Genomic DNA, 25,063 nt, shown 5'->3' on the forward strand with positions numbered 1-25,063 from the left:
ATGTTGAGTCTGCTGACCCATGAGCATGGTATGGATTTCCATCTGTTTACATCCTCTGCTATTTCCTTCCTCAGTGTTTCATAGTTCTCCCTGTAGAGGTCTTTTACCTCCTTTGTTAAGTATATTCCAAGGTACTTTAATTTCTTTGTTGCTATTGTGAAGGGCATTTAGTCTTTGATTTGGTTCTCAATTTGATTGTTGTTGGCGTATATGAATGCCTCTAATTTCTGTGTATTGATTTTGTATCCTGAGACTTTACTAAATTCACTTATTAGTTCCAGGAGTTTCTTGGTTGAATCTTTGGAGTTTTCTAAATATAATATCATATCATCAGCAAACAGTGAAACTTTGATCTCTTCTGCCCCAATTTGGATACCTTTAATTCCACTTTCCTGTCTGATTGCTGTAGCCAGGACTTCCAGCACTATGTTGAATAGAAGTGGAGATAGTGGGCAGCCTTGTCTGGTTCCAGTTCTAAGTGGGAATGCTTTCAATTTTTCCCCATTCAGTATGATGTTGGCTATGGGTCTGTCTATATGGCTTGTATCATTTTTAGGTATGTTCCTTCTATGCCTATTTTATTAAGTGTTCTTATCATGAAAGGGTGTTGAATTTTGTCAAAAGCTTCTTCTGAATCTATTGAAAGAATCATGTGGTCTTTGTTTTTGCTTCTGCTTATGTGGTGAATTGCATTTATAGATTTACGTATGTTGAATCATCCCTGCATCCCTGGCATGAAGCCTACTTGGTCGTGGTGGATTATTTTTTTGATAAGGGTCTGGATTCGGTTAGCTAAGATTTTGTTGAAAATTTTTGCATCTATATTCATTAGGGATATTGGTGTGTAGTTTTCTTTTTTTTCTTTTTTTTTTTTTGTTGCATCCTTTCCTGGTTTTGGTATCAGAATAATATTTGCTTCATAAAAGGTGTCGGGGAGGTTTCTGTTCTTCTCGATGTTGTGGAATAGTTTCTGCAAGACAGGTACTAATTCTCCTTTAAGTGTGGTAATATTCGGGTGTGAAAGCATATAGACTGGGACTTTTCTTTTTAGGGATATTTTTAATTGCTGTTTCTATTTCAGCTCTTGAGATTGGTCTGTTCAGGAAATCTATTTCTTCCTGGTTGAGCCTAGGGTGGCTGTGTGTTTTTAGAAATTTGTCCATTTCCTCCACATTTTCCAGTTTGTGTGCATAAAGGTTTTTGTAGTATTCATAAATTGTATCTTGTATCTCTTTGGTATCAGTTGTGATCTCTCCTTTTTTGTTCCTGTTGGAGCTTATTAGAGATTTCTCTTTTCTGCTTCTCATTAGCTTAGCTAATGGCGTGTCAATTTTGATTACTTTTCAAAGAACCAACTTTTTGGTTTATTAATCTCCTGAATAGCTTCCCCTTTTTTAAATTTTGTTCAGTTCTGATTTGATCTGTTGATTTCACTTCTTCTGCTGGGTTTGGGGTTGGTGTGTTCTTTTTTATCCAGCTCTTTGAGTTGTTTCATTAGATTGTCTATTTGTGATCTTTTTGACTTTTGGTTATTGGCATTTATGGAGATAAACTTTCCTGTCAGAACTGCTTTAGCTGTGTCCCAGAGGATTTGATAACTTGTCTCTCCATTGTCATTTTGTTCATAGAATCTTTTTATTTTCATCTTGATTTCTTCATTTATGAAGTAATCATTTAGTAGGAGGTTGTTTAATTTCCATGTTTTGTGTAGATATGTGAGTTTCCGTTATGGTTCATTTCTACTTTTATTCCACTGTGATCTGAGAAGATAGATGGTATGATTTCTATTTTTTAAAATTTCTTTAGGTTTACTTTGTATCCTAGGATATGGTCAATCTTACAGAATGTCCCATGAGCTGATGAGAATAACATATATTCAGTGGATTTTGGGTAGAATGTCCTGTAAATTTCAGTCAGACCCAACTGTTCTAGAGTTTTGTTTAAGTCCATTATTTCTTTATTAATTTTCTGTTTGGAGGATGTGTCTTGTGCCTTCAGTGGAGTGTTGAAATCTCTGGTGATTACGGAGTTGCTGTTAATCTATTTGCTTAGATCCAGTAAGGTTTGCTTTATGAATCTGGGTGCACCTAAGTTGGGTGCATATATATTTAAAATTGTTATCTCTTCTTGTTGAACTGTGTCCTTTGCCATTATATAATGACCCTCTTTGTCTTTCACTATTTTTGTTGGTTTAAAAACTAAATTGTCTGAAATTAGAACTGCCACGCCAACCTTCTTTTGGCTTCCACTTGCTTGGAATACTGATCTCCACCCTTTTACTTTTAGTCTATATGCATCCTTGCAGGTTAGATGTGTTTCCTGAAGACAGCATATACTTCGCTTGCATTTTCTTATCCATTCATCCAGTCTATGTGTCTTGAGTGGAGAGTTTAATCTATTCACATTTATTGATAGAACTGATAGGTAAGGTAGATTACTGATCATTCTGTTGGGTTGGATGTTGTTGCTTTGATTTCTCTCTTGAGCTATTGTAATATTTGGCCTTTAATCTTTGGGTTTAGGTTGTTTCATGAGTTTTTATTATGGTTTTTCATGCGTAACACTGTTTTGAGTACTTCATGTAGGGCTGATCTTGTCTTGGTTTATTCTCTGAGGCTTTGCTTATCTGAGAATGTCTTTATTTCTCCTTCATATATGAAGCTTAGTTTTACAGGGAATAAGATTCTAGGCTGGGCATTGTCTTGTTTCAGAAGAGTGAGAATCAGGCCCCAGTCTTTCCTTGCTTGTAAAGTCTCAGTAGAGAAGTCTGGTGTTATTCAAATTGTCTTTCCCTTGTCTGTTACTTGCTTGTTTCGTCTTACAGCTCTTAGAAGGGCCTCTTTAGCTGATATTTTGGTCAGTCTGATGACTGCATGATGTGACGTCTTCCTGTTTGCATTGAATCTCCCAGGGGTCCTCTGAGCTTCTTAAACTTGTATATCGAGATTTTGAGCAAGGCCTGGGAAATTTTCCTCTATTATATCTTCAAACAGCTTGTCCAACCCTTGAGTGTTGTCTTCTTCCCCTTCTGGTAACCCTATGACCCTCACATTAGGTTTCTTCACATAATCCCACATCTCTTGTAGGCTTTGCTCTTTTCTCTTGTTTCTCTGCTCTATCTCTGTGACTGATTTATTTAATTGGAGGGTGTTATCTTCAATCTCTGAGATTCTTTCTTCTGTTTGATCTACCCTGTTCTTGAGACTTTCCACTGTATTTTGTAGTTCCCTGAATTGATTCTTCATTTCCAGTTCAGTTAAACTTTTCTTCATTGTGTCGATTTCTTTAGTGAACTTTTGTTCCAGGTCCTGGAGGCTTTTTGTGGTTTCTTTGTGTTGTTTATTGAGTTGTTTTACAGGTCATGGAATTTTCTGATGATCCACATTCGAAATTCCTCTTCTGTCATTTTGGTTGCCTGATTTTTGTTGGTGTCTGTTTCTAGGGGGCTGGTGCTCCTCTTTGGGGGTGTGTTTTCCGTTTGGTTCTTCGTATTTCTGGAGTTCCATCGCTGATTTCTTCCCATGTCCATCAGTTGTTTCTTTTGCTTAGGTTTTTGTTTGGGTATTCACACACCTTGTTTAGTTTCTGAGCCAGTAGGTGTTGTGTGTGGGTGAGATTTGACCACTCCCTGTATAATGAGTCAGTATGTGCCATGAAAAGGGTGTGCAGGATGTCCTCCCTGTCAGTAGGTGGCGCTTGCTTGGAGGAAGAGGCTATGCTGTTGTTTTTGTGTCCTGTTATCAGCTCTTGTTCCTGTAGAGAGGCACTCTAGTGCCTCAGGTGGTCGGTGGGGCCCTGGGACTTCCAGGTGTGTCCTTTTCTCCCCCTCAGGACTGGTCTAGGAGAGAGTCTGGGCGGAGCTGGGTTGGGTAAGCCTGCCCTCAGGCACCACCAATGCGGTTAGCAAAGGTCAAAGTTCTGTTCTCTGCTTCCAGGAAAAGCTGTCAGGGAGGGGCTGGAATGGCCCGGCTCAGCCAGAAAGTCTGCTTGTGGGGGTGGGACTGTCTGAGACCTGCAGTCTGGAGCGGGCCTGGCTTCTTTCCACCCTCCCCCACTCCACAGCTACTCCTGGGCCTCTGCCAGCAGGCCAGACCACACAGCACCAGGCCTCCGTAGACGGTGATGCTGGCGGGGAGGCTCCCTGCTCAGGAACGCCACCTGGGCTGGGCCTACAGCCTCCTTTTGGGAGGAGGGTTGCCCTCTAGGATGCTCATCTGCCCCTGAAGGCAAACACACCTCAGTAGGCTGTTCACGTATAACCCTTCTGTGCCCTGGGCAATGCGAGACCTAGGTGCACGATCTGGTCTGCAGGTCTGACCTCTGGGCCCCAGAGTTCAAACTATATCCCCACCAGGGAGAGGAGTGCTGGTCCCAATTCACCCACAGAGAGCCCAAGCTGGGTCTATGTCTCTCAGCCTCTGAGTCGGCACCGTTCTCCTGGAAACACCGTGCCAGCAGCACCTGGGAGGGCTGGCGGGTAGGGAGCACACAGTCTGAGATCCCCTTAGTCAGCTGTAGGGTCCCCAAAGGGAAGGTCCCGTTCCCTGGAGTTGCCTCCAGCTGGTGGCTATATTGTCTCTCTGGGCAGCCGCGGGTAGGGTCAGCAGAGTGGAGAAGGAGGCAATATGGCACCTGCCTCATGGCTCGGGTCTGTGCACACGGAGGTGCCCCGAGGGATTTTGGAGCCTGGTGCCACGTTCCCTACTGGCTCATGGCTCACTGGTGGCGGCCGTCTCTGGGCTGGTGTCTGCAGGTCTCTCCACCTGCTGCGGAGCCCACCAGCAGTCCCAGATGCAGGGGAGGGGAAAGGTGACTGATCCACCTACCCTTCCCACTGGTCTCTGGGCTGCTCGGGCAGTCTCAGCTTCCAGTTGTCCTCTGCAACCTCCTCCCATGGAGTCTCCCGTGATCTGAGGTACCCCTCCTTCTGACCCTCATCTGCTGTATGCTCGTCTTCTTGCTTCTTTCTTCTAATTTCTGCTAGAATCTGTCTTTTCTGCAGAGACGCTCTGTCTGGAGGTGTTTCTCATCTGCCATCTTGATTCCCTCCTGATTAGTGATGTTGAGCATCTTTTCACATGTTCTTATTGGCCATTTGTATATCATCTTTGGAGAAATTTCTATTTAAGTCTTTGGCCCATTTTTAAATAATATTTTTTGTGTTTTTGTTAAATTTTAGAAATTTTTCATATATTCTAGATATTAATCAATTTTCAGATATATGATTCAAAATATATTCTTCAATTCTGCAGTTTGCCTTTTCACTGTGTTGATTGTATCCTTTGATACACAGAAGATTTTAGTTTTGATGTAGCCCAGTGTATCTATTTTTACTTTTATGGCCTATGCTTTTGATGTTATATCCAAGAAATCATTTACCAAATCCAATATCATGAAGCTTTTTTTCCTGTTTATGTCAAAAACTTTTATTATTTTATTTTATTTATTTATTTTTGAGACAGAGTCTCACTTTGTTGCCCAGGCTAGAGTGAGTGCCGTGGTGTCAGCCTGGCTCACAGCAACCTCCAACTCCTGGGCTCAAGCAATCCTCCTGCCTCAGCCTCCTGAGTATCTGGGACTACAGGCACGTGCCACCATGCCGGGCTAGTTTTTTCTATATATATTAGTTGTCCAATTAATTTCTTTATATTTATAGTAGAGACAGGGTCTCGTTCTAGCTCAGGCTGGTTTTGAACTCCTGACATCGAGCAATCCGCCCGCCTAGGCCTCCCAGAGTGCTAGGATTACAGGCGAGCCACCGTGCCCGGCCAAGTTTTATAATTTTAGGTCTTATGTTTAGGTCTTTCATTCATTTTCAGTTAATTTTTGCCTATAGTGTACATTAAGGATCCAACCTTATTCTTTTATATGTGGATATTTAGTTTTCTCAATACCACTTGTTGAAAAGTCTGTCCTTTCCCCATTGAATTATCTTGGCACCCTTGTTGAAAATCATTTGACCATTTGCATGAAGATTTATTTGTGAGCTCTCCATTCTATTTCATTGATCTATAGGTCTATCTTTATGCCAGGACCACATTATTTTGATTACTGTTATTTTGTTATATGTTTCAAAATCAGGAAGTGTGAGACATCCAACTTTCTTCTTTTTCAAGATTGTTTTGGCTATCCTAGGTCCCTTGAGATTCCATATGAATTTTATGGAGTATTTTATTTTATTTCCGCAAAAAAAAAAAAAAAAAAAAAAAACACCATTGAGATTTTGATAGGGATTGCATTAAATCTGTGGAACACTTTGGATAGTATTGATATCTTAACATTATTCAGTCTTCTAATCGATGAATATGCAGGGTTTACTTTTGAGATGATGAAAATGTTCTAAAATTGACTGTAGTGATGGTTGCATGTATCTGTGAATACATACACCAAAAAGCTCAGAACATTTCACATGGTACCTAACTTTGTAATAAAGATGGTTTTATTATTATAGTTTATAATATATCATTTTATCCTCACAAAACTCACTTATGTAGGTAAGGCAATTACTGTTATATCCATTTAACACATTAAGATACTAAAATGCAATGAATTTATGGGACTTAAGTAAGAAAGATATTATAGCTGTGAAGTAGCACAGCTAAAACTTGAACATACATGTCTGACTATAGTGTCGGCACACTTCCCACTACACCACACTACTTACAATGACATATTAATTTTGTAAAGTTTTTGAGGTTAGGGAATATTTATACATTTGTGTATCACAAATAATTCCTGGCCTATAGAAAGTACTTGATAAATATTTATTGGGTTTTTTAACTCATCCTTATGTATTGTCTTATTTAATTTTTACCATGACCAAATAGTGTTATTCTCACTTTTTGGATATTAAAACTGATGCTCAGATGGGAAGGTAGGGAGATGAAAAAATAAAATAAAATTGATGCTCAGAGAGTTTAAATAATTTTCCCAGAGTCTTATAACTGTAAGTATAATCAAGACTGTAGCTTCTTTTTTTTTTTTTTTTTTTTTTTTTTTGAGACAGAGTCTCACTTTGTTGCCCAGGCTAGAGTGAGTGCCATGGCGTCAGCCTAGCTCACAGCAACCTCAAACTCCTGGGCTCGAGCGATCCTACTGCCTCGGCCTCCCGAGTAGCTGGGACTACAGGCATGCGCCACCATGCCCGGCTAATTTTTTATATACATATCAGTTGGCCAATTAATTTCTTTCTATTTATAGTAGAGACGGGGTCTCGCTCTTGCTCAGGCTGGTTTCGAACACCTGACCTTGAGCAATCCACCTGCCTCGGCCTCCCAGAGTGCTAGGATTACAGACATGAGCCACCGTGCCCGGCCAAGACTGTAGCTTCTTAGCAAGCTTTGAAATTAGAAAGCAAGAGTCCTCCAACTTTATTATTTTCTTATCAGATTATTTTGGCTATTCAGGCTTACATTTCTGTATAAATTTTAGTTGGCCAATTTTTGCAAAAGAGACATTGGGGATCTTAGTATGAATTGCATTGAATATGTAGATCAATTGGGGTAGTATATTCATCTTAACAACATTAATCTTCCAATCCATGAACATGGATGGATTTTCATTTATTTAGGGCTATAATTTATTTCAATGAAGTTTTATAGTTTTTGGTGTGCAAGTCTTACATTTATTTGTTAAATTTATTACTAAGTATTTTATTATTTTTGAAGCTATTGTAATGGAAATTTTTTTCTTAATTACATTTTGAGATTGTTCATTGTTAATGTATAGAAATACAATTAGCTTTTTATACTGATCTGGTATTTGCAACACTCCTGAAATTGTTTATTAATTATAATAATTCAGGCCGGGCGGGGTGACTCACGCCTGTAATCCTAGCACTCTGGGAAGCCGAGGCGGGTGGATTGCTCGAGGTCAGGAGTTCGAAAACCAGCCTGAACAAGAGCGAGACCCCGACTCTACTATAAATAGAAAGAAATTAATTGGCCAACTAATATATATATAAAAAATCAGCCAAGCATGGTGGTGCATGCCTGTAGTCCCAGCTACTCGGGAGGCTGAGGCAGCAGGATTGCTTGAGCCCAGGAGTTTGAGGTTGCTGTGAGCTAGGCTGACGCCACGGCACTCACTCTAGCCTGGGCAACAGAGTGAGACTCTGTCTCAAAAAAAGAAAATTATAATAATTCATTTGTGTATTCTTTAGAATTTTCTACACAAAATATCATGTCATTTGCAAATAGAAATAGCTTTACTTCTTCCTTCCTGGCTTGGATGTCTTTTATTTGTTGTTTTTATCTAACTGTCCCGGCTAGGACTTTAAGAACAATGTTGAATAGAAGTGGAAAGAGTATTTGCACGTGTTTTGTTCCTGAGATTAGGGGAAGAGTTTTCAGTCTAACACCATTGAGTATGATGTTAGCTGTGGGTTTTTCTTAGATGCCCTTATCAGGTTGATGAACCTACCTTATATGCCTAGTTTGTTGCATGTTTTTATTATTAAGGGATGTTGGGTTTTAACAAATGCTTTGTCTATATCAATTGAGATTATCCAGTGGTTTTTGTCCTTTATTACATTATATTGGTTGCATATAGTGATTTTGTTATTACATTTTGTATATTACATCGATTGATTTTTGTGTGTTGAATCAACCATATATTCCTGAGATGATCCCATTTATTCATGGTGTGTAATTTTTATATGTTCCTACATTTGATTTGCTCATATTTTGTTGAGGACTTTTGTGCCTATATTCATAAAGGATATTGGTCTATAGTTTCCTTTCCTTATGATATCTTTGTCTCATTTTGGCTTCAGGATAGAACTCCCAGCACTTAGAGCAGTGTTGAGCATATACTATGCAGGGAGGGAATGAAAAATCAGAACTTTCTACCTTCAAAGATCCAAATTGGCATAGTGATTTCATAATGTGGAAGGGCAGTTTTTGGATCTCCTCCTAGTTACAACATCTAGATAAGAGAGGAATGCAAGTCCAAGAGAACCACTACTTTAACATCATGTTCCAACAATATAATTGTTAGTCAAGCAACCTATCAAGCATGGGGCCCAATGGACAACTGGTATAGAACTTTATAGTTTATAAATAGCTTTTACGGGCCAGGCGCGGTGGCTCACGCCTGTAATCCTAGCACACTGGAAGGCTGAGGTGGGCAGATTGCTCAAGGTCAGGAGTTTGAAACCAGCCTGAGCAAGAGTGAGACCCCGTCTCTACTATAAATAGAAAGAAATTAATTGGCCAACTAATATATATAGAAAAAAATTACCCAGGCATGGTGGCGCATGCCTGTAGTCCCAGCTACTCGGGAGGCTGAGGCAGGAGGATCACTTGAGCCCAGGAGTTTGAGGTTGGTGTGAGCTAGGCTGATGCCACGGCACTCACTCTAGCCTGGGCAACAGAATGAGACTCTGTCTCAAAAAATAAATAAATAAATAAATGGCTTTTATGTGTTTCACATTTAATCCTTACAAAATCCTATGAAATAGGTGCCATCATCATTTCCATTTTACAGGTGAAGAGACTGTGGCTTAGAGAGGTAAAATAGTTTTCCCCAGATCACATAATTAATCATGGTAGGGTTAGGATTATAATTTGAGTCTCCTGACTCTCATTCTACTACTGTAGTTGCTGCTTATTATTAAGTAGCTCATTCCACTCTCTGCTATAGCCAATAATAACGATATCTTACATGTACACAATTTCACAATTTATAACATACTTTCAACATTCATATTCCTTTTTATTTTTCAGACAGAGTCTCACTTTGTTGCCCAGGCTAGAGTGCTGTGGCATCAGCCCAGCTCACAGGAACCTCAAACTCCTGGGCTTAAACAATCCTCCTGCCTCAGCCTCCCGAGTAGCTGGGACTACAGGCATGTGCCACCATGCCTGGCTGATTTTTTCTATATGTATTAGTTGGCCAATTAATTTCTTTCTATTTTCAGTAGAGACGGGGTCTCGCTCTTGCTCAGGCTGTTTTGATACTCCTGACCTCGAGCATCGGCCCGCCTCGGCCTCCCAGAGTGCTAGATACATTCATATTCTTATTTTATCCTCACACCAATCCTCTCAGCAGACAGATAAGAGTATCCCCATTTTCTGGGTGAGGAAACTGAGACTCAGAGGTGATATGACTTGCATAAAATCACACAGCCCTACTAAATGATAGAGGAAAGATTTGAACCCAGATTGCCTGACTCCAGCTCCAAATGTAGAAGGCTTCTCACTAAACTGGGACTCCTCTTGCTGTTCTTGTATGGAACCTTGAAGGATCACTTGCATTTTAGGCTTATGGGACAGCCAATGGAGTACCTATGTCATAGTATGGCTGACATATTATTTAATATAACATATATTGCATTATTAAGCATTCCTTGTTCTGAAAGCCTCTGAAATATTTTTAAAACTGTATTTCTTATGGCCTTCACTGGCCACAGAAGTACTCTGCTGCTGAGATAGAACAGAGCAGCTGTTGAAAAAAGCAATACATAACTGTTTGAGAAAAGAACTGAAAACCAATAGTGTGTTGATTGAAATGAAGAGAATTAAGACTTATGAAAGCCTAGTAATCTCTAAGACCCTTCTATTTCCCCTTTTCCTCTTATTCCCATTTGCCTCCCAGTGCATCTTGAATTTCATCTTCAAGATTTTTGGAGCTAACCAGACTTAAGCTGATAACATCATGGCTGCAATACTGCAGCTACCCCTCAGAATTGCCCTGATCATTGTATCTTTTCTCACTTTAGTCTAATTATTTGGGTATAAAGACAGAAAATATAATGTACTCTATTCCATTCATTTTGCCAAGCAATCAAATTGGAGAGAATCAAGAAAGATCAAGCCCAGTGTCATTAACTGAATGGGATGCTCAAGATATGTTTATTTTTATTAAAGTCATAAGTGAGGCACTATTTTTTCCAACTTACTGTAAGTTATAGTATGACACAGCCACATTTCCCTATAGCTTTTGACCAAGAATTTTGGGATGGGAGTAGGTGCCACAGAGAGAAAAAGAGAGGGTGGAGAAGAAGCAGAAAAGGGGAATGGGAAGGAGAAGGAGAGACAGAGACAGAGACAGACAGAAGAAACTTCACCAGTGAATCATAGAAGTGAGTGTGTTCTGTGGAGAAGCCACTTTCATAACAGCTCCTCAGCCGTCATTACTGGCCAAAGAACACACATCCACTAAACAGTTAGTCTGGCAGAGACCATCTCCTATAGTTTATGATGCAGCTTCCTGCATGAATTTCAAATGATCTTTCTCTAGATCTTCTTTATATAGAGAAAATATAGTAAGTATATAACCTACAGGTTTCTTGCTCTTCTGGAGTGTCAAGCTCTAGAAATGTTTTTGTCAGGGGGAAGGAGGGAGGAGATTGAATCCAGTATAAATTAAGGTTACATTTGCCAATGTGGTTTTAATTAGTTTGGACAACAATTGAACAAGAGTGTGTGTAATGCAAGATGATTTAAATGTGCTGTGGACATAGGTCCTTCTGAATGGGATAAGTGGCAGTGAAAGGCAGCAAGAAAATTAATCCTAGCTCAAACCGTGGGGATAATTGGTCTTGAAATCAAATCATGTGTCTATTTTCTTTGAAGTCCTAAAAAGATGAATGGGTAATGAAAGTCAACAGACTTGATTTCCTATAAACATTTTGCATAAAGTGTCAACATTTGATGTGGGGGGGGCAAAAATTGAGGTAGTTTAATCATGCAAAGCTTTTGGATCTCATTTGAAATGAATCCTAAATTTTGAATAAGCTCAGTTGTTTTTAGTCCCAGCTGTGACAATTTTTGCTGTAACATGCATAAAATTGAAAATGCATTGAAATTAAAAAGTAAAAAAGAGGCCGGGCGCGGTGGCTCACGCCTGTAATCCTAGCTCTCTGGGAGGCCGAGGCGGGCGGATTGCTCGAGCTCAGGAGTTCGAAACCAGCCTGAGCAAGAGCGAGACCCCGTCTCCACTATAAATAGAAAGAAATTAATTGGCCAACTAATATATACAAAAAATTAGCCGGGCATGGTGGCGAATGCCTGTAGTCCCAGCTACTTGGGAGGCTGAGGCAGGAGGATTGCTTGAGCCAGGAGTTTGAGGTTGCTGTGAGCTAGGCTGACGCCACGGCACTCACTCTAGCCTGGGCAACAAAGCGAGACTCTGTCTCAAAAAAAAAAAAAAAAAAAAAAAAAAAAGTAAAAAAGAAAGAAAAAGCCAATTTTGTTTGGAGGATAATGTAAAACCAGACAGGCTAACAAGAGTACTCTTACTGCTAGAAGGAAATCCCACTTTTATAAGCCACAGAAAATATGCTATTTCTTAGACTTATTTCTTTGCTAAGTGTTACTACCTATAAACCATTCGACAGCACACAAACAGGTGGGGGTAATTGGAGGTTGAGTAAGCAATCTTTATCTCCTTTATGATATAATTGCTATATGTGATTGATTTATTATAAATGAAAATAGGAATATTTGAATTTTGGATTTTTCTCAGAGTGCCTTCATGTGAACCTTTTTCATTTTGAGAGTTGGTAAAGGTTTCAAACCCCTTTGCCTCCCAAGTACCTAAGAAAGCCTTCACTTTGTATTTCTCCCTGAAATTTGTGTAACTTCTTTAGCTGATGTGCTTGACACAGGGAATTGAAAGTGGGCTATAAAAGTCATAACATATCAAATCTGGATTTTGTAGGTAATGACATGGCTCTATTGAGAGCATGCATGCAAAAGCACTTAGGCAACTCTAAGATGCAATGCAAATGTAAATGATTGTTCATATTTTATCACCGTTATTGAAGTTTCATAATAACTCTTGTTCTTTTTGTCATTTTAAAGTAAAATGTGATGGTTTAATACAATACAGGTTTGAATTTCTTCTCTTTAAAGCTAATTCTAAAAGCAGTGGTCCAATTCAGAGAAGAGAAACCAAGAAAAAAGCTTAGTATTCTTATGATGACTGAACTATAGTCATTGCTCAATTATCTGGGCCCCACCAAAAATCCCACATTCCAGATTTTTTTTTTTTGACACAGAGTCTCGCTTTGTTGCCCAGGCTAGAGTGAGTGCCGTGGCGTCAGCCTAGCTCACAGCAACCTCAAACTCCTGGGCTCAAGCGATCCTCCTGCCTCAGCCTCCCAAGTAGCTGGGACTACAGGCATGTACCACCATGCGCGGCTAATTTTTTCTATATATATTAGTTGGCCAATTAATTTCTTTCTATTTTTATAGTAGAGACGGGGTCTCGCTCTTGCTCAGGCTGGTTTTGAACTCCTGACTTTGAGCAATCCTCCCGCCTTGGCCTCCCAGAGTGCTAGGATTACAGGCGTGACCAGATAATTTTTGATATGTATATTTACTTTAAGAATTCCTTTTATGAGGCCGGGCGCTGTGGCTCACGCCTGTAATCCTAGCTCTTGGGAGGCCGAGGCGGGCGGATTGCTCAAGGTCAGGAGTTCAAAACCAGCCTGAGCAAGAGCGAGACCCCGTCTCTACTATAAATAGAAAGAAATTAATTGGCCAACTGATATATATATAAAAAATTAGCCAGGCATGGTGGCGCATGCCTGTAGTCCCAGCTACCCGGGAGGCTGAGGCAGAAGGATCACTCGAGCCCAGGAGTTTGAGGTTGCTGTGAGCTAGGCTGACGCCACGGCACTCACTCTAGCCTGGGCAACAAAGCGAGACTCTGTCTCAAAAAAAAAAAAAGAATTCCTTTTATGAAAAAAAATTGCTAGAAGGGGGAGGGAAAGGCAGCTGTGTAAGCAGGTGTCCCTAAGTCTGCACTAAAACATGCATTCCCAAAACACAATAAAGTGGCTTAGCCACCTACACATAATTGATAATTTACTATTTTGTTCTTCACTTGGCCACTGCTAGGTAGCTTGGCCTACCTGGTTATTGGGCTTTTTTTGAACATTTCCAGTGGTTTTGTCTCAGTAGACATGGCCAGATGTTTCTATCTCTATATAGGGTGTCATTTGGCAGACTTTGGAAAAGATGAGGTAGAGTTTGTAGTAGAACCTGAAGATTGATCTTACAAAATTGTTCTGTGCAAATGCAAACTGAATGAATTATATTTCATAATAAAAGGATTAGGGAAGAAAGAAGAAAATAGGAAAAGATTTGGTCTTTTTTTTGGTGGAAACTCTTTGAGGTCACTTTTATTTTAGTACATTTTGCCTGCATATGTTTCTCTGATTTTTTTAGATTCAGATGCAAGTTTACAATCATTTGCTTAGTTTATTCTTAAGTTATAGGCAAGGTCTGTACCTATAACATGTAGCTACCTGTTGACAAACTCTTAGCTTCTTAAAACAAATTGCATCCAGTCCTATAATTTCATTTGACTAATGTGATTTTCTGAAGTATGCCAGTCTTTAATGCATTCATTTGTGGTTTTTTTTTCCAATCAGTAACAATGAAAGATAACAACTGTTTTCCACACCTGTCATAAGTAGTAACTAGAACATCTTTGAAACTTTTCTCCCCAGTCACTTTCCTTTTGGGGCAAAAGCGACAAGTTTCCTTGAGCCATCCTCAATGCTTTCACCTATCACTCCTTACCAGTAACATTAGGTATGAGGTATTGACTAAGGCACTATATCACATTAATCTCCATATATTCATAATTTCAAAAACCCTTCCCTGCCCAGAAAATTTTTATTCCTTCCTTTAAGGCTCAACTCATAGCTCCCTATACCTTTTAACAGTTAATCACTTAGCCATAGTTTATAATTATGAAACATAATTATTTGACTATTGTCTGTTTCCATTTCCCACCACCATTATTATAAGCTCCTTGAGATCAGGATCCTTGTCTACTTTTATATCTCCAGCCCCTAACATGTTTCCTGGTACACAACTGGCACTAAGTAAATATTTTTAAATGAATTAATAAATTAATGACTCAATAAATGCCTTCATATATTGTATTCTTCTTGAATTATTTCCTAATCTCTTCAACCACTACCCCCATATCCCACCCTACTGACACAGTTGAACATTTCCTCTTCTGTATGTCATTGGAAATTTGCAAGTAAGTTGGGTGACCAACCGTACATCAGGTTTTCCTGGAACATCCTCAGTTTATGCTTATTGTGTCTGCATAATTGTTAGTAAATACTCCCTTCATTCCCAAAAGTATCCTAGCTTGAATTGTAATTGCTGTTCTCACCCTCTATATAACTATATTTCAGTACTTCCTAGGGCCACCTCTAGCCAATATTTTACTAGTTTGCAAGTTCTTTGAGGACAGGCTCAGTTCTGGTTTCTCTTCCTAACCCAGGGGCTTAGCACAGTATGTGGCACTCGGTGACTGTTGTTTTGAATGAAAAGACATTCCTGTACCTTGTCTAAAGAAGTTCACATTCTGGGGCTGAGCATGGTGGCTCACACCTGTAATCCTAGCACTCTGGGAGGCCGAGGCAGGCGGATTGTTTGAGGTCAGGAATATGAGACCAGCCTGAACAAGAGTGAGACCCCGTCTCTACTAAAAATAGAAAGAACTTAATTGGACAGCTAAAAATATATAGAAAAAATTAGCCAGGCATGGTGGCACATGCCTGTAGTCCCAGCTACTTGGGAGGCTGAGGCAGGAGGATTGCTTGAGCCCAGGAGTTGGAGGTTGCTGTGAGCTAGGCTGATGTCATGGCACTCTAGCCCAGGCAACACAGTGAGATTCTGTCTCAAAAACAAACAAAAAAAAGTTTACATTCTGAAACAAAACAAAACAAACACACACAACACACATGACACCCACTTACACAGGTTTAAGCACAGACAACCAACATTTTTTTAAAAAACTTCTTGCTTAAGGCTTTGAAAGGTAAATCCAAGTTTATTTTTACTAAATTATTTATTTCTCTTCTATTTTAGGTTACAGAGTAAGAAACTTTTGCAATAATAACTAGTAATCTCCATGAGGGTTTCCTATATTTATGGGATTTTCTCTGATTTTAAATTTGCTATTGTATGTCTACATGAATATGGTGAAAGTGTTCACACCAATGTCAGTTTGGACAGAACTAAACATCAGATAGTAGAGAATGAGAAAAACATTCTGTGGTTCACTAGCTAAGAGTGGTCAAACTTGTTTTTTACAAGTACCATTTATTTACCAAGAAAATATGAATTTAGTCTTATAAACAGTTGGTTTTAAGTGACTTTGAAGCTGTGATAAAAATGTAGGGGGAAATATTTCAATGTCCTTTGTACACTGGAAATTATCTTGAGGAGAATAAAATGTAAGTCAGATAGTAAATGTGGAACTTATAAAGGAAATGGGCTTTAAAATTCAAATAACAAATATTAATGCAGAAGTGAAAGTGCAATGGCTGTCTATGTGTTGGTTAATTCATTAAGGGAAAATTTTAAAGTCACAGTAGCAGTGTAATCATTAGAGAAGTCAGTATATGGTGCCTGAATGTCAGTTCTGAGAAGTCAGTTCTCTGTGACTATGTTTCCAAATGTGACTCCTAAAATAAGCATGCAGTTTTCCATAACAGTCTTCAAACTATTGGTGGCTTTTCTTCTCACTTACAGAAATAGGATTGAGGTGTAACTGGAAATCCCTGGTACACTGGTCATATAGGTAGCCTAGTTTTAGATGGGTGAGCACAGCTGCTGCCTGAAGAACTCATCAGTGCTCACAGGTCTACAGCCTTGCCTGTCAGCCCTCTTTTATTGGAAAAAAAAAAAAAAAACCACTCAGCCAGTAATCCTAGCACTCAGGAAGGCTGAGGCGGGTGGATCGCTCAAGGTCAGGAGTTTGAGACCAGCCTGAGCAAGAGCGAGACCCCATCTCTACTAAAAATAGAAAGAAATTAGCTGGACAACTAAAAGTATATATAGAAAAAATTAGCCGGGCACGGTGGCGCATGCCTGTAGTCCCACCTACTCAGGAGGCTGAGGCAGGAGGATTGCTTGAACCCAGGAGTTTGAGGTTGCTGTGAGCTAGGCTGATGCCACGACACTCACTCTAGCCTGGGAAACACAGTGAGACTCTGTCTCAAAAAAAATAAAATAAAATAAAATAAAATAAAATAAAAAAGAAAAGAAAAGAAAAAAACTCATTTGAGTCTATTGCCATATATATATATATAGTGTTCTGTTCACTTTTCTAAGCACTTGCCTTATACATCTTATGTAATCTTTACCCTATGAGGTAGCTGCCAATATCCTCATTTTACACATAAGGAAACTGAGGCTCAAAGAGAAGAAAACACTGTGGCCTGATGAGAACTGAAACCTGCCAGGACAGTCAAGGTAGGTGGAAGAAGGGGTTTAGAAATAAAATTGTCCCTAGTTCTCTTCTGTAATGAATATTATTTTAAATATGTTCTGGCTTTTCATGCAAGTTGAGTTGATTTTCTCCTTTTGTTTACCAATTACAATAAATAAAAGAGGCTGAAAATACATTCAAGAGTATACACACACCCCTTTCCTTATCTGGAAAACACCTCTCTGTTACCCTTACAGCCTACTTCAGTTATCTGAAAGCAAATTTAATGGTGTCTCCCAAGTAGATGGGGTTCCTTATATTGTGCAAAGAGTAATTCTAGAGAGGATGTATTCTTCAGGAGTAGATTTCAGCCGTATCAAGGAAGACCTGGTGTGGGATCTGGAAACACTTCCCTGGCAGAAAGGAAGAAGAGAGTCCTTCCAAGATTTTTTATACATACATATATATATATATATATATATATATATATATATATATATATGGAGAGAGAGAGAGAGAGACATATATATATGTGTGTGTGTATTTGAAGATATATATTATTGAAATACAATGTTTCTCTTTCTCCAACTTGTTGTGATAAGCAGAAAGCTATTTAGCTATTTAGTTATTTTTTTGTGTGAGGGGGGATTATAACATTATTGCCACCATTGAAATTTGTATGTCCAAAATTATTAGCGAAGTAAGGACTCTATATTTTTAATGTGAGCCTACATAATTGTAAGCAGAAAAATCAAATGCCAGAGAACCTGTAGTTTCTTTGGAAGAAACCTCTGTATTCTAAAATTATTTTCCAGAAGTTTAATAAACATGACTGTGGTATGTATGTTTATTTGTAGGGACTGCTAATATCTGAATACACCAAACCAAACAAGCAAACTCTTGCACCATTGCTACCACGACATTTTATCACAGAGGAATGCCACTGTATGTGGATTCCAAGCAGGCTAAAAAGAAAAAGAGCTGATTAGACTTCAGACTGCCCACTGAACGGGATGACGGCCACAGCTGCGGTGGAGACACCAAAAATGGAGAAGAGTGCCTCCAAGGAAGAGAAGCAGCAGCCGAAGCAGGATAGCACAGGGCAGGGCAATCCTGACTCTGAAGAGTGGATGAGTTCTGAGAGTGACCCAGAACAAATAATCCTTAAGAGCGGTGACAACAACAAAAGGTGTCAACCTGGAGATGGTCAGTTGAAGAAAAAGGAGATGCCCACCAAGCCACACCGTCAGCTCTGTCGATCACCCTGCCTGGATCGCCCAAGCTTCTCCCAGAGCAGCATTTTACAGGATGGTAAGCTCGACTTGGAGAAGGAATACCGAGCCAAGATGGAGTTTGCTCTAAAGCTGGGCTATGCAGAGGAACAGATTCAATCTGTGCTCAACAAGCTGGGCCCAGAATCACTTATTAATGATGTGTTGGCAGAGCTTGTCAGACTTGGTAACAAAGGTGATTCAGAAGGGCAGATCAACTTAAGTCTATTAGTACCTCATGGGCCCAGCTCCAAAGAGACTGCAAGCCCTGAATTGTCTCTTGAAGATGAAATAGACAACAGCGATAATTTGAGGCCAGTTGTCATTGACGGAAGTAACGTAGCGATGAGGTAAGCCTGGTATGTTTTATTTTTTTCTGTTTTTTTAAAAAACTGCCCTGTGCTCATAGAAATCATCTTCCTTTACAAAGCACTGTAAGGGCTTTACAAAGCCCTTGGTGGTTGTATGTGGTTTGTGTTCCTGTAGGTGAACAAAGGCTAAAATGATCCTTTCCTTGCCTTTTCTCTCTCCTTTGAAATTGCTGACAATTTCTTTTCAAGTGTTCTAAAGGCAGCTTAGACATAAGTGTTGCTTCAAAGGAGATAGCCATTCAGATTTGTTCCTCTTGGAGTCTGCTGTCCCAACCCTACTCAGCTAATCATCCTGAAAATGCTATTTTTATAATGTCACTTGGGGGGCTTACTTAGGAACTTTCAGTAACTCCCAATTGCTATTCTACCAAGTTTGGATCCCTTTCCCTGGCTTTAAGTTTCTTTGTGATCTGGCCTTTCCCTCCTCCTATTTTATTGCATCTCTCACAATTCTTGCATTTATATCAGTCTATTTAATGGTCTCCACGTAAATTATGCTGATTTCTACCTCCACTACTTGTGTTCATGCCATTTTCCAACCTAGAAGTGATCTCCTCCTTATCTTCATACCCATCAATATGCACCACTTCCATAATACCTTCTTTTTTTTTTTTTTTTTTTTTTTGAGACAGTCTCACTTTGTCGCCCAGGCTACAGTGAGAGCCCTGGCGTCAGCCTAGCTCACAGCAACCTCAAACTCCTGGGCTCAAGCGATCCTCCTGCCTCAGCCTCCCGAGTAGCTGGGACTACAGGCATGTGCCAGCATGCCCGGCCAATTTTTTCTATATATATTAGTTGGCCAATTAATTTCTTTCTATTTATAGTAGAGACGGGGTCTCGCTCTTGCTCAGGCTAGTTTCAAATTCCTGACCTCAAGCAATCCGCCCGCCTCGGCCTCCCGGAGTGCTAGGATGACAGGCATGAGCCACCGCGCCTGGCTGACAATACCTTCTTGATTTTTCAGATCCCAGTGACTGTCTCTGAACTACAGTGTCTGTGGTAGGCTAAATGATATTCCCCCAAATATGTCTACATCCTAATCTCTGGAACCTGTGAATACATTATCTTACATGGAAAAAGAGACTTTGCAGATGTGATTATGGATCTTGAGATGGGAGAGATTACCCTGGATTATTAGGGTGGGTTCCATGTAATCACAGTAGAAAGAGATGTGATAGCAGAAATAAGAAAATGGAGTGATGTAAGAAAGGGGCCTAAGCCAGGGAATGCGGGTGGCCCCTGGAAGCTGAAAAGGGCGAGGAAACAGATTCTTCTCTTAAGCTTGCAGAAAGAACACAGCCTTGCTGTGATTTTGGACTTCTGACCTCTTAAATTTGTAGGAAAAGAAACTGGTGTTGTTTTAAGCCACTAAATATGGGGTAATTTGTTACAGCAACAAAGGGAGACTAATACCTATAGTGGCTTCATACTTTATTCCATATTCTCTCATATAATTGTTTGTATTTCATGTCAGAGAGCCTTAGGAATCCCTTCTTATGTTTACCAAATCAATTGTCATCCAGCCTTGGCTTAAAAATTCCCAGTAATCAGGAGACTATTTTCTATTGAGTCCATCGTTGCTTGATGGACTTACTGGAATCCTTAGACTGTAAGCAATCAGAACAAAGTAAAAAATCCTTACTCTAGTAAGTTTCAAATTAGATTATCCCATTGTATTTGAGGGAAAATTACTGATTTGTATATTTAATAAGTTATTGATGAGTCCCACTTATTGTACAATAACATTTCACATGGTCTAAATTCAGTGCTACTGTCTGCTTATGAATTTTTTTGCCATTGATCTAAATTCAGTTTGTTTTCCCTGTTACTTAGCTGTAACTTTATCATGATATTGGTATTTCTTAAACAGACTACATATTAATATCTGTTGTTCCTCAGCATGTTGAATAAGCCTACATTGAAATTATAATGCTTTGTTTGCCACTGGCAGCATTTGTTTAACATTTACAGTAGTGGTGTACCTGTGACACATACTTATATATGCTAAGATACTAAAGAGTACATGATGGGTATAAGACCACCAGGGCTTAGGGACCCCATTTCTGAGGCCGTGGGAGGAGAGGAGATGAAGGAATGCTGCCTGAGCAGGAGCTGGAGATAAGGGCAAAAGTCAACTGCCTAGTTGGGGGACATTCTAGTGATCTGGAAAAGCAGACTCCCGCCTTAAAGCCTGAGGGGCCTCATGCTTAAAAAGCCATGGAGTGGCTGGACGTGAAAGCCACCCACGGCTGTAGAGAAAGATTGCAAAATGTCAGCCCGGGAGAAGGGACATCAGGCTCCAATTCTTAAAAACACCAGGTTGAGTCCTTCCCTCCCCTCTCTCAGTAGAATGCCTCAGTTAATGGGGAGCTAACCTCCCAATAAGAAGCATTAATCTCTTTGTTCCTCAATCAAATAGGTCACAGCTGCTGAGTTCAGAGATACTATCTGTATATACCTTAAGGCGTAGTTGTGCTTAGTAACAAGCTATGTGTTCCTGCTTCTGTAGATAAAGAGTAATTAGCTAAGACATCTTGTGACTATTAGGGGAGACTTGAAACTTATACACATTGTAACCCACGAGCTTTTCACATGAAGTCATTGTAATCTATAGTATGAAAAAGAAAATAAAAACGGGTGCTACTTTTCAGTCAGTGCCACCTGGCTCACGGGAATGCTGATGGTCCCCTGACTTCCCCACACCCTTTTACCTTACTTTTTGTGCCCATGTCTCTGTCTCTCCCATCTCTTGCAGCGCACACTTCCCAGGGACCCAGTTATATCAGGGGCATTGCGAACCCACAATAGGTACATGCATTCTGAGGCTGTCTCCTTGGGGAGGAAAAATCCATTTCAGTAGAATTAAGGCTTTAAAACATAAATGCCCCCATATTCTTTGTTAAGTCTAAGAGAAGCCCAAACATTTGAACCCTACTAAAAAAGAAATTACAGAGAGGCCAGTGACCCATCTGCTATGCAGAATTTGGCTTGGGAACCTGGATCATGATATATTTCTAAGCCAGTTTGTCAGACAAAGTGAGCTGTAGTGTTAACAAGATATTCTGTGACTTGCAAGTCCTTTGGGCAAAAACAGGTCACTTATAAGCATTACTTTATTTTGTTAAACATTTATTCATTCCTTAAATATTTATTGGGCCCTAAACTTTGATACTGGGCCATTATGTAGGTCTTCATTGCCACCTGGTAAATGGTGAAAGTGTCTTCTGATTGTCACTGGGCATTTGGTGTGCCTCATGGAATGTTTCAATGGTGTACTTTTAATATAGGATGCTATAGGTATGTTACATTTTTAAACGTAATTTTCAGTGTGCTAATAAATTTATATCAGAATACAAATGCATCAACAGTGTTTGTCTCTGGATAGTAGTTCAACAGTTGAATTTGTTTTTTTTCTTTATATTTTATGTATTTTCTACATTTTATACTATAAGCATATATTACTTTTCTAATGATGAAAACTTTTTTTTTTTTTTAAGACAGAGTCTCACTCTGTTGCCCAGGCTAGAGTGCCGTGGCATCAGCCTCGCTCACAGCAACCTCAAACTCCTGGGCTCAAGCGATCCTCCTGCCTCAACCTCCCGAGTAGCTGGGACTACAGGCATGCGCCACCATGCCCAACTAATATTTTCTATTTCCAGTAGAGATGGTGTCTCACTCTTGCTGAGGCTGGTCTTGAACTCCTGACCTCAAGTGATCCTCTTGCCTTGCCCTCTCAGAGTGTTAGGATTACAGGTGTGAGCTGCCATGCCTGGCCTGAAAAATTTTTTTTTTTTTTTTTTTTTGAGACAGAGTCTCACTTTTTTGTCCAGGCTAGAGTGAGTGCCGTGGCGTCAGCCTAGCTCACAGCAACCTCAAACTCCTAGGCTCGAGCGATCCTTCTGCCTCAGCCTCCCGAGTAGCTGGGACTACAGGCATGAGCCACCATGCCCGGCTAATTTTTTATATATATATCAGTTGGCCAATTAATTTCTTTCTATTTATAGTAGAGACGGGGTCTCGCTGTTGCTCAGGCTGGTTTTGAACTCCTGACCTTGAGCAATCCGCCCGCCTCGGCCTCCCAAGAGCTAGGATTACAGGCGTGAGCCACCGCGCCCGGCCTGAAAAATATTTTTAAACAAAGAATTTGGCAGTATAAAATATAAAGTTGGGGTATCCAACATCAAATGTTACCCTTGTATTTATTTCTGGACTTAGACTATGTTTGGGAGAAGATCACACTTCGTAGCACCGCAGAGCCAAATGAAATTCCATCCATCCTCTTCCTCCAAATCCTCTCTCTAATGGCAATTCTGATGATTTCCCAAGTTCTGTTATTCTTTATACTTACCATCACTGTAACAGTGGAAAAAATCACAACTGGACATCTTCCTTTCTGCCTGTTTCATGCTGGGTTCATCCAAGATTAGTCCTTTAAGAACTGTTGCCTTGCCCAATTTCCCACTTGTTCAATTTTTTAGAAGCAATCACTGGTAGCCATCTCTAAGGCTACCTTGGAGTTTATTGGCAGTTAAATCTATTTTTCCTTTTGTTTCTTACATGCTTTCAACTTTCAGTAGAGTAGTATAATTGCTTTATGGTACTCACTGGGGATGTTTAAACATGATTAGCTTATGCTTGGAAATGTTAACAAACACATTTAATAAATTTTCACAGTGTGCCTCAAGAGTGATAAGACAGTGGGAAGTCTTGCAGCGTATGAATTCATGAGACCCCTGAGATTATATATGAATTCACCCAAAGGGAACAATATACTTGGATCTAATATCTGTTGTAGTTGAGTGAACTAATTACAGTGAGAAGGTGAGGAATCTAAAGTGAGAAGCCCCATCACCTGATCTCACTGATCTCAATTAACCTTCTAACAAAACAGTTCTTTTCTTCTTCTTCTTTTTTTTTTTTTTTTTTTAGACAGAGTCTCACTTTGTTGCTCAGGCTAGAGTGAGTGCCATGGCATCAGCCTAGCTCACAGCAACCTCAATCTCCTGGGCTCAAGTGATCCTACTGCCTCAGCCTCCTGAGTAGCTGGGACTACAGGCATGCGCCACCATGCCTGGCTAATTTTTTCTATATATATTTTTAGTTAGCCAATTGATTTCTTTCTATTTTTAATAGAGATGGGGTCTCACTCAGGCTGGTTTCAAACTCCTGACCTCGAGCAATCCTCCCACCTCGGCTTCCCAGGGTGCTAGGATTACAGGCGTGAGCCACCACTCCCGGCCAAGTTCTTTTCTTCTGATCAGTCTTGTTTGACAGACAATATCCACTTGATTGTAATAGAATTGGTGTAATTATGCCAATTTATTTTATCACCCAAGCGGTTTAATTAACTAAATTTAGTGTAATTTATGTATGTCAGAGTATGAGATACCATGCTAAAATACATAATTTTCACAAACTAGGTACAAATCTAATGCACCATTTTTTAGTTTTTAAGATGATGGCAGGGCCGGGCGTGGTGGCTCACGCCTGTAATCCTACCATTCTGGGAGGCCGACATGAGAGGATCGCTCCAGGTCAGGAGTTGGAAACCCATCTGAGCAAAAGCGAGACCCCAGTCTCTACTAAAAATAGAAAGAAATTAGCCAGGCAACTAAAAACATATAGAAAAAATTATCCGGGCATGGTGGCACATGTCTGTAGTCCCAACTACTCGGGAGGCTGAGGCAGGAGGATCCCTTGAGCCCAGGAGTTTGAGGTTGCTGTGAGCCAGGCTGACGCCACGGCACTCACTCTAGCCCAGGCAACAGAGTGAGACTCTGTCTCAAAAAAAAAAAAAAAAAGTGGCAAATATATCTTGCTCCAATTTATCTGCTAATTTTCCCTCTTCCAATTTCTATTCCAATGAATTCTATTTAGCTTTTAAGTTTTCACAATGTTTGTTCTTATAAGTAATTTTAATATAATTCTTTGTTTTTATATCATGTTCTGATTACAAAAAGAATACTTGCTTTTTTGAAAAAATGTTGGAATTAGACGAAGAAAATAAGTCACTTACAGAATAATAATTTTTATTAATATTTTGGTGTATTTCTGATGTTTTTTCTGACCTTTAAATTGACTTTCTTCTACAAAATTGGGATTGCATTATATATAGTCTGTATTCTTTCCTTTCTTTTTTAGAATTATATTGTGAGCATTTCCCACATCTTAAATTTTTTTTATCTTTCCTTTCTTTTAACAGGATTTTGCATGTGGACCACATCTTAAAAT

At 39.7% G+C, this 25,063-nt stretch overlaps 1 protein-coding gene across 1 annotated transcript in view; it reads left to right on the top strand.

Annotated features, from left to right (window-relative positions):
* ZC3H12B (zinc finger CCCH-type containing 12B) overlaps nucleotides 1-25,063 on the top strand; it is a 378,671-nt gene that overhangs the window by 342,511 nt on the left and 11,097 nt on the right. Inside the window, exons 4-5 of the mRNA XM_012738801.2 lie at nucleotides 17,138-17,234; nucleotides 18,048-18,811. Of these exons, the coding sequence (XP_012594255.1) occupies nucleotides 18,204-18,811 (608 nt within the window). The 5' untranslated portion in view covers nucleotides 17,138-17,234; nucleotides 18,048-18,203. The remainder of the gene's footprint in view (nucleotides 1-17,137; nucleotides 17,235-18,047; nucleotides 18,812-25,063) is intronic.

This window comes from Microcebus murinus, chromosome X (assembly GCF_040939455.1).
Source record: "Microcebus murinus isolate Inina chromosome X, M.murinus_Inina_mat1.0, whole genome shotgun sequence".
Lineage (NCBI taxonomy): Eukaryota > Metazoa > Chordata > Mammalia > Primates > Cheirogaleidae > Microcebus > Microcebus murinus.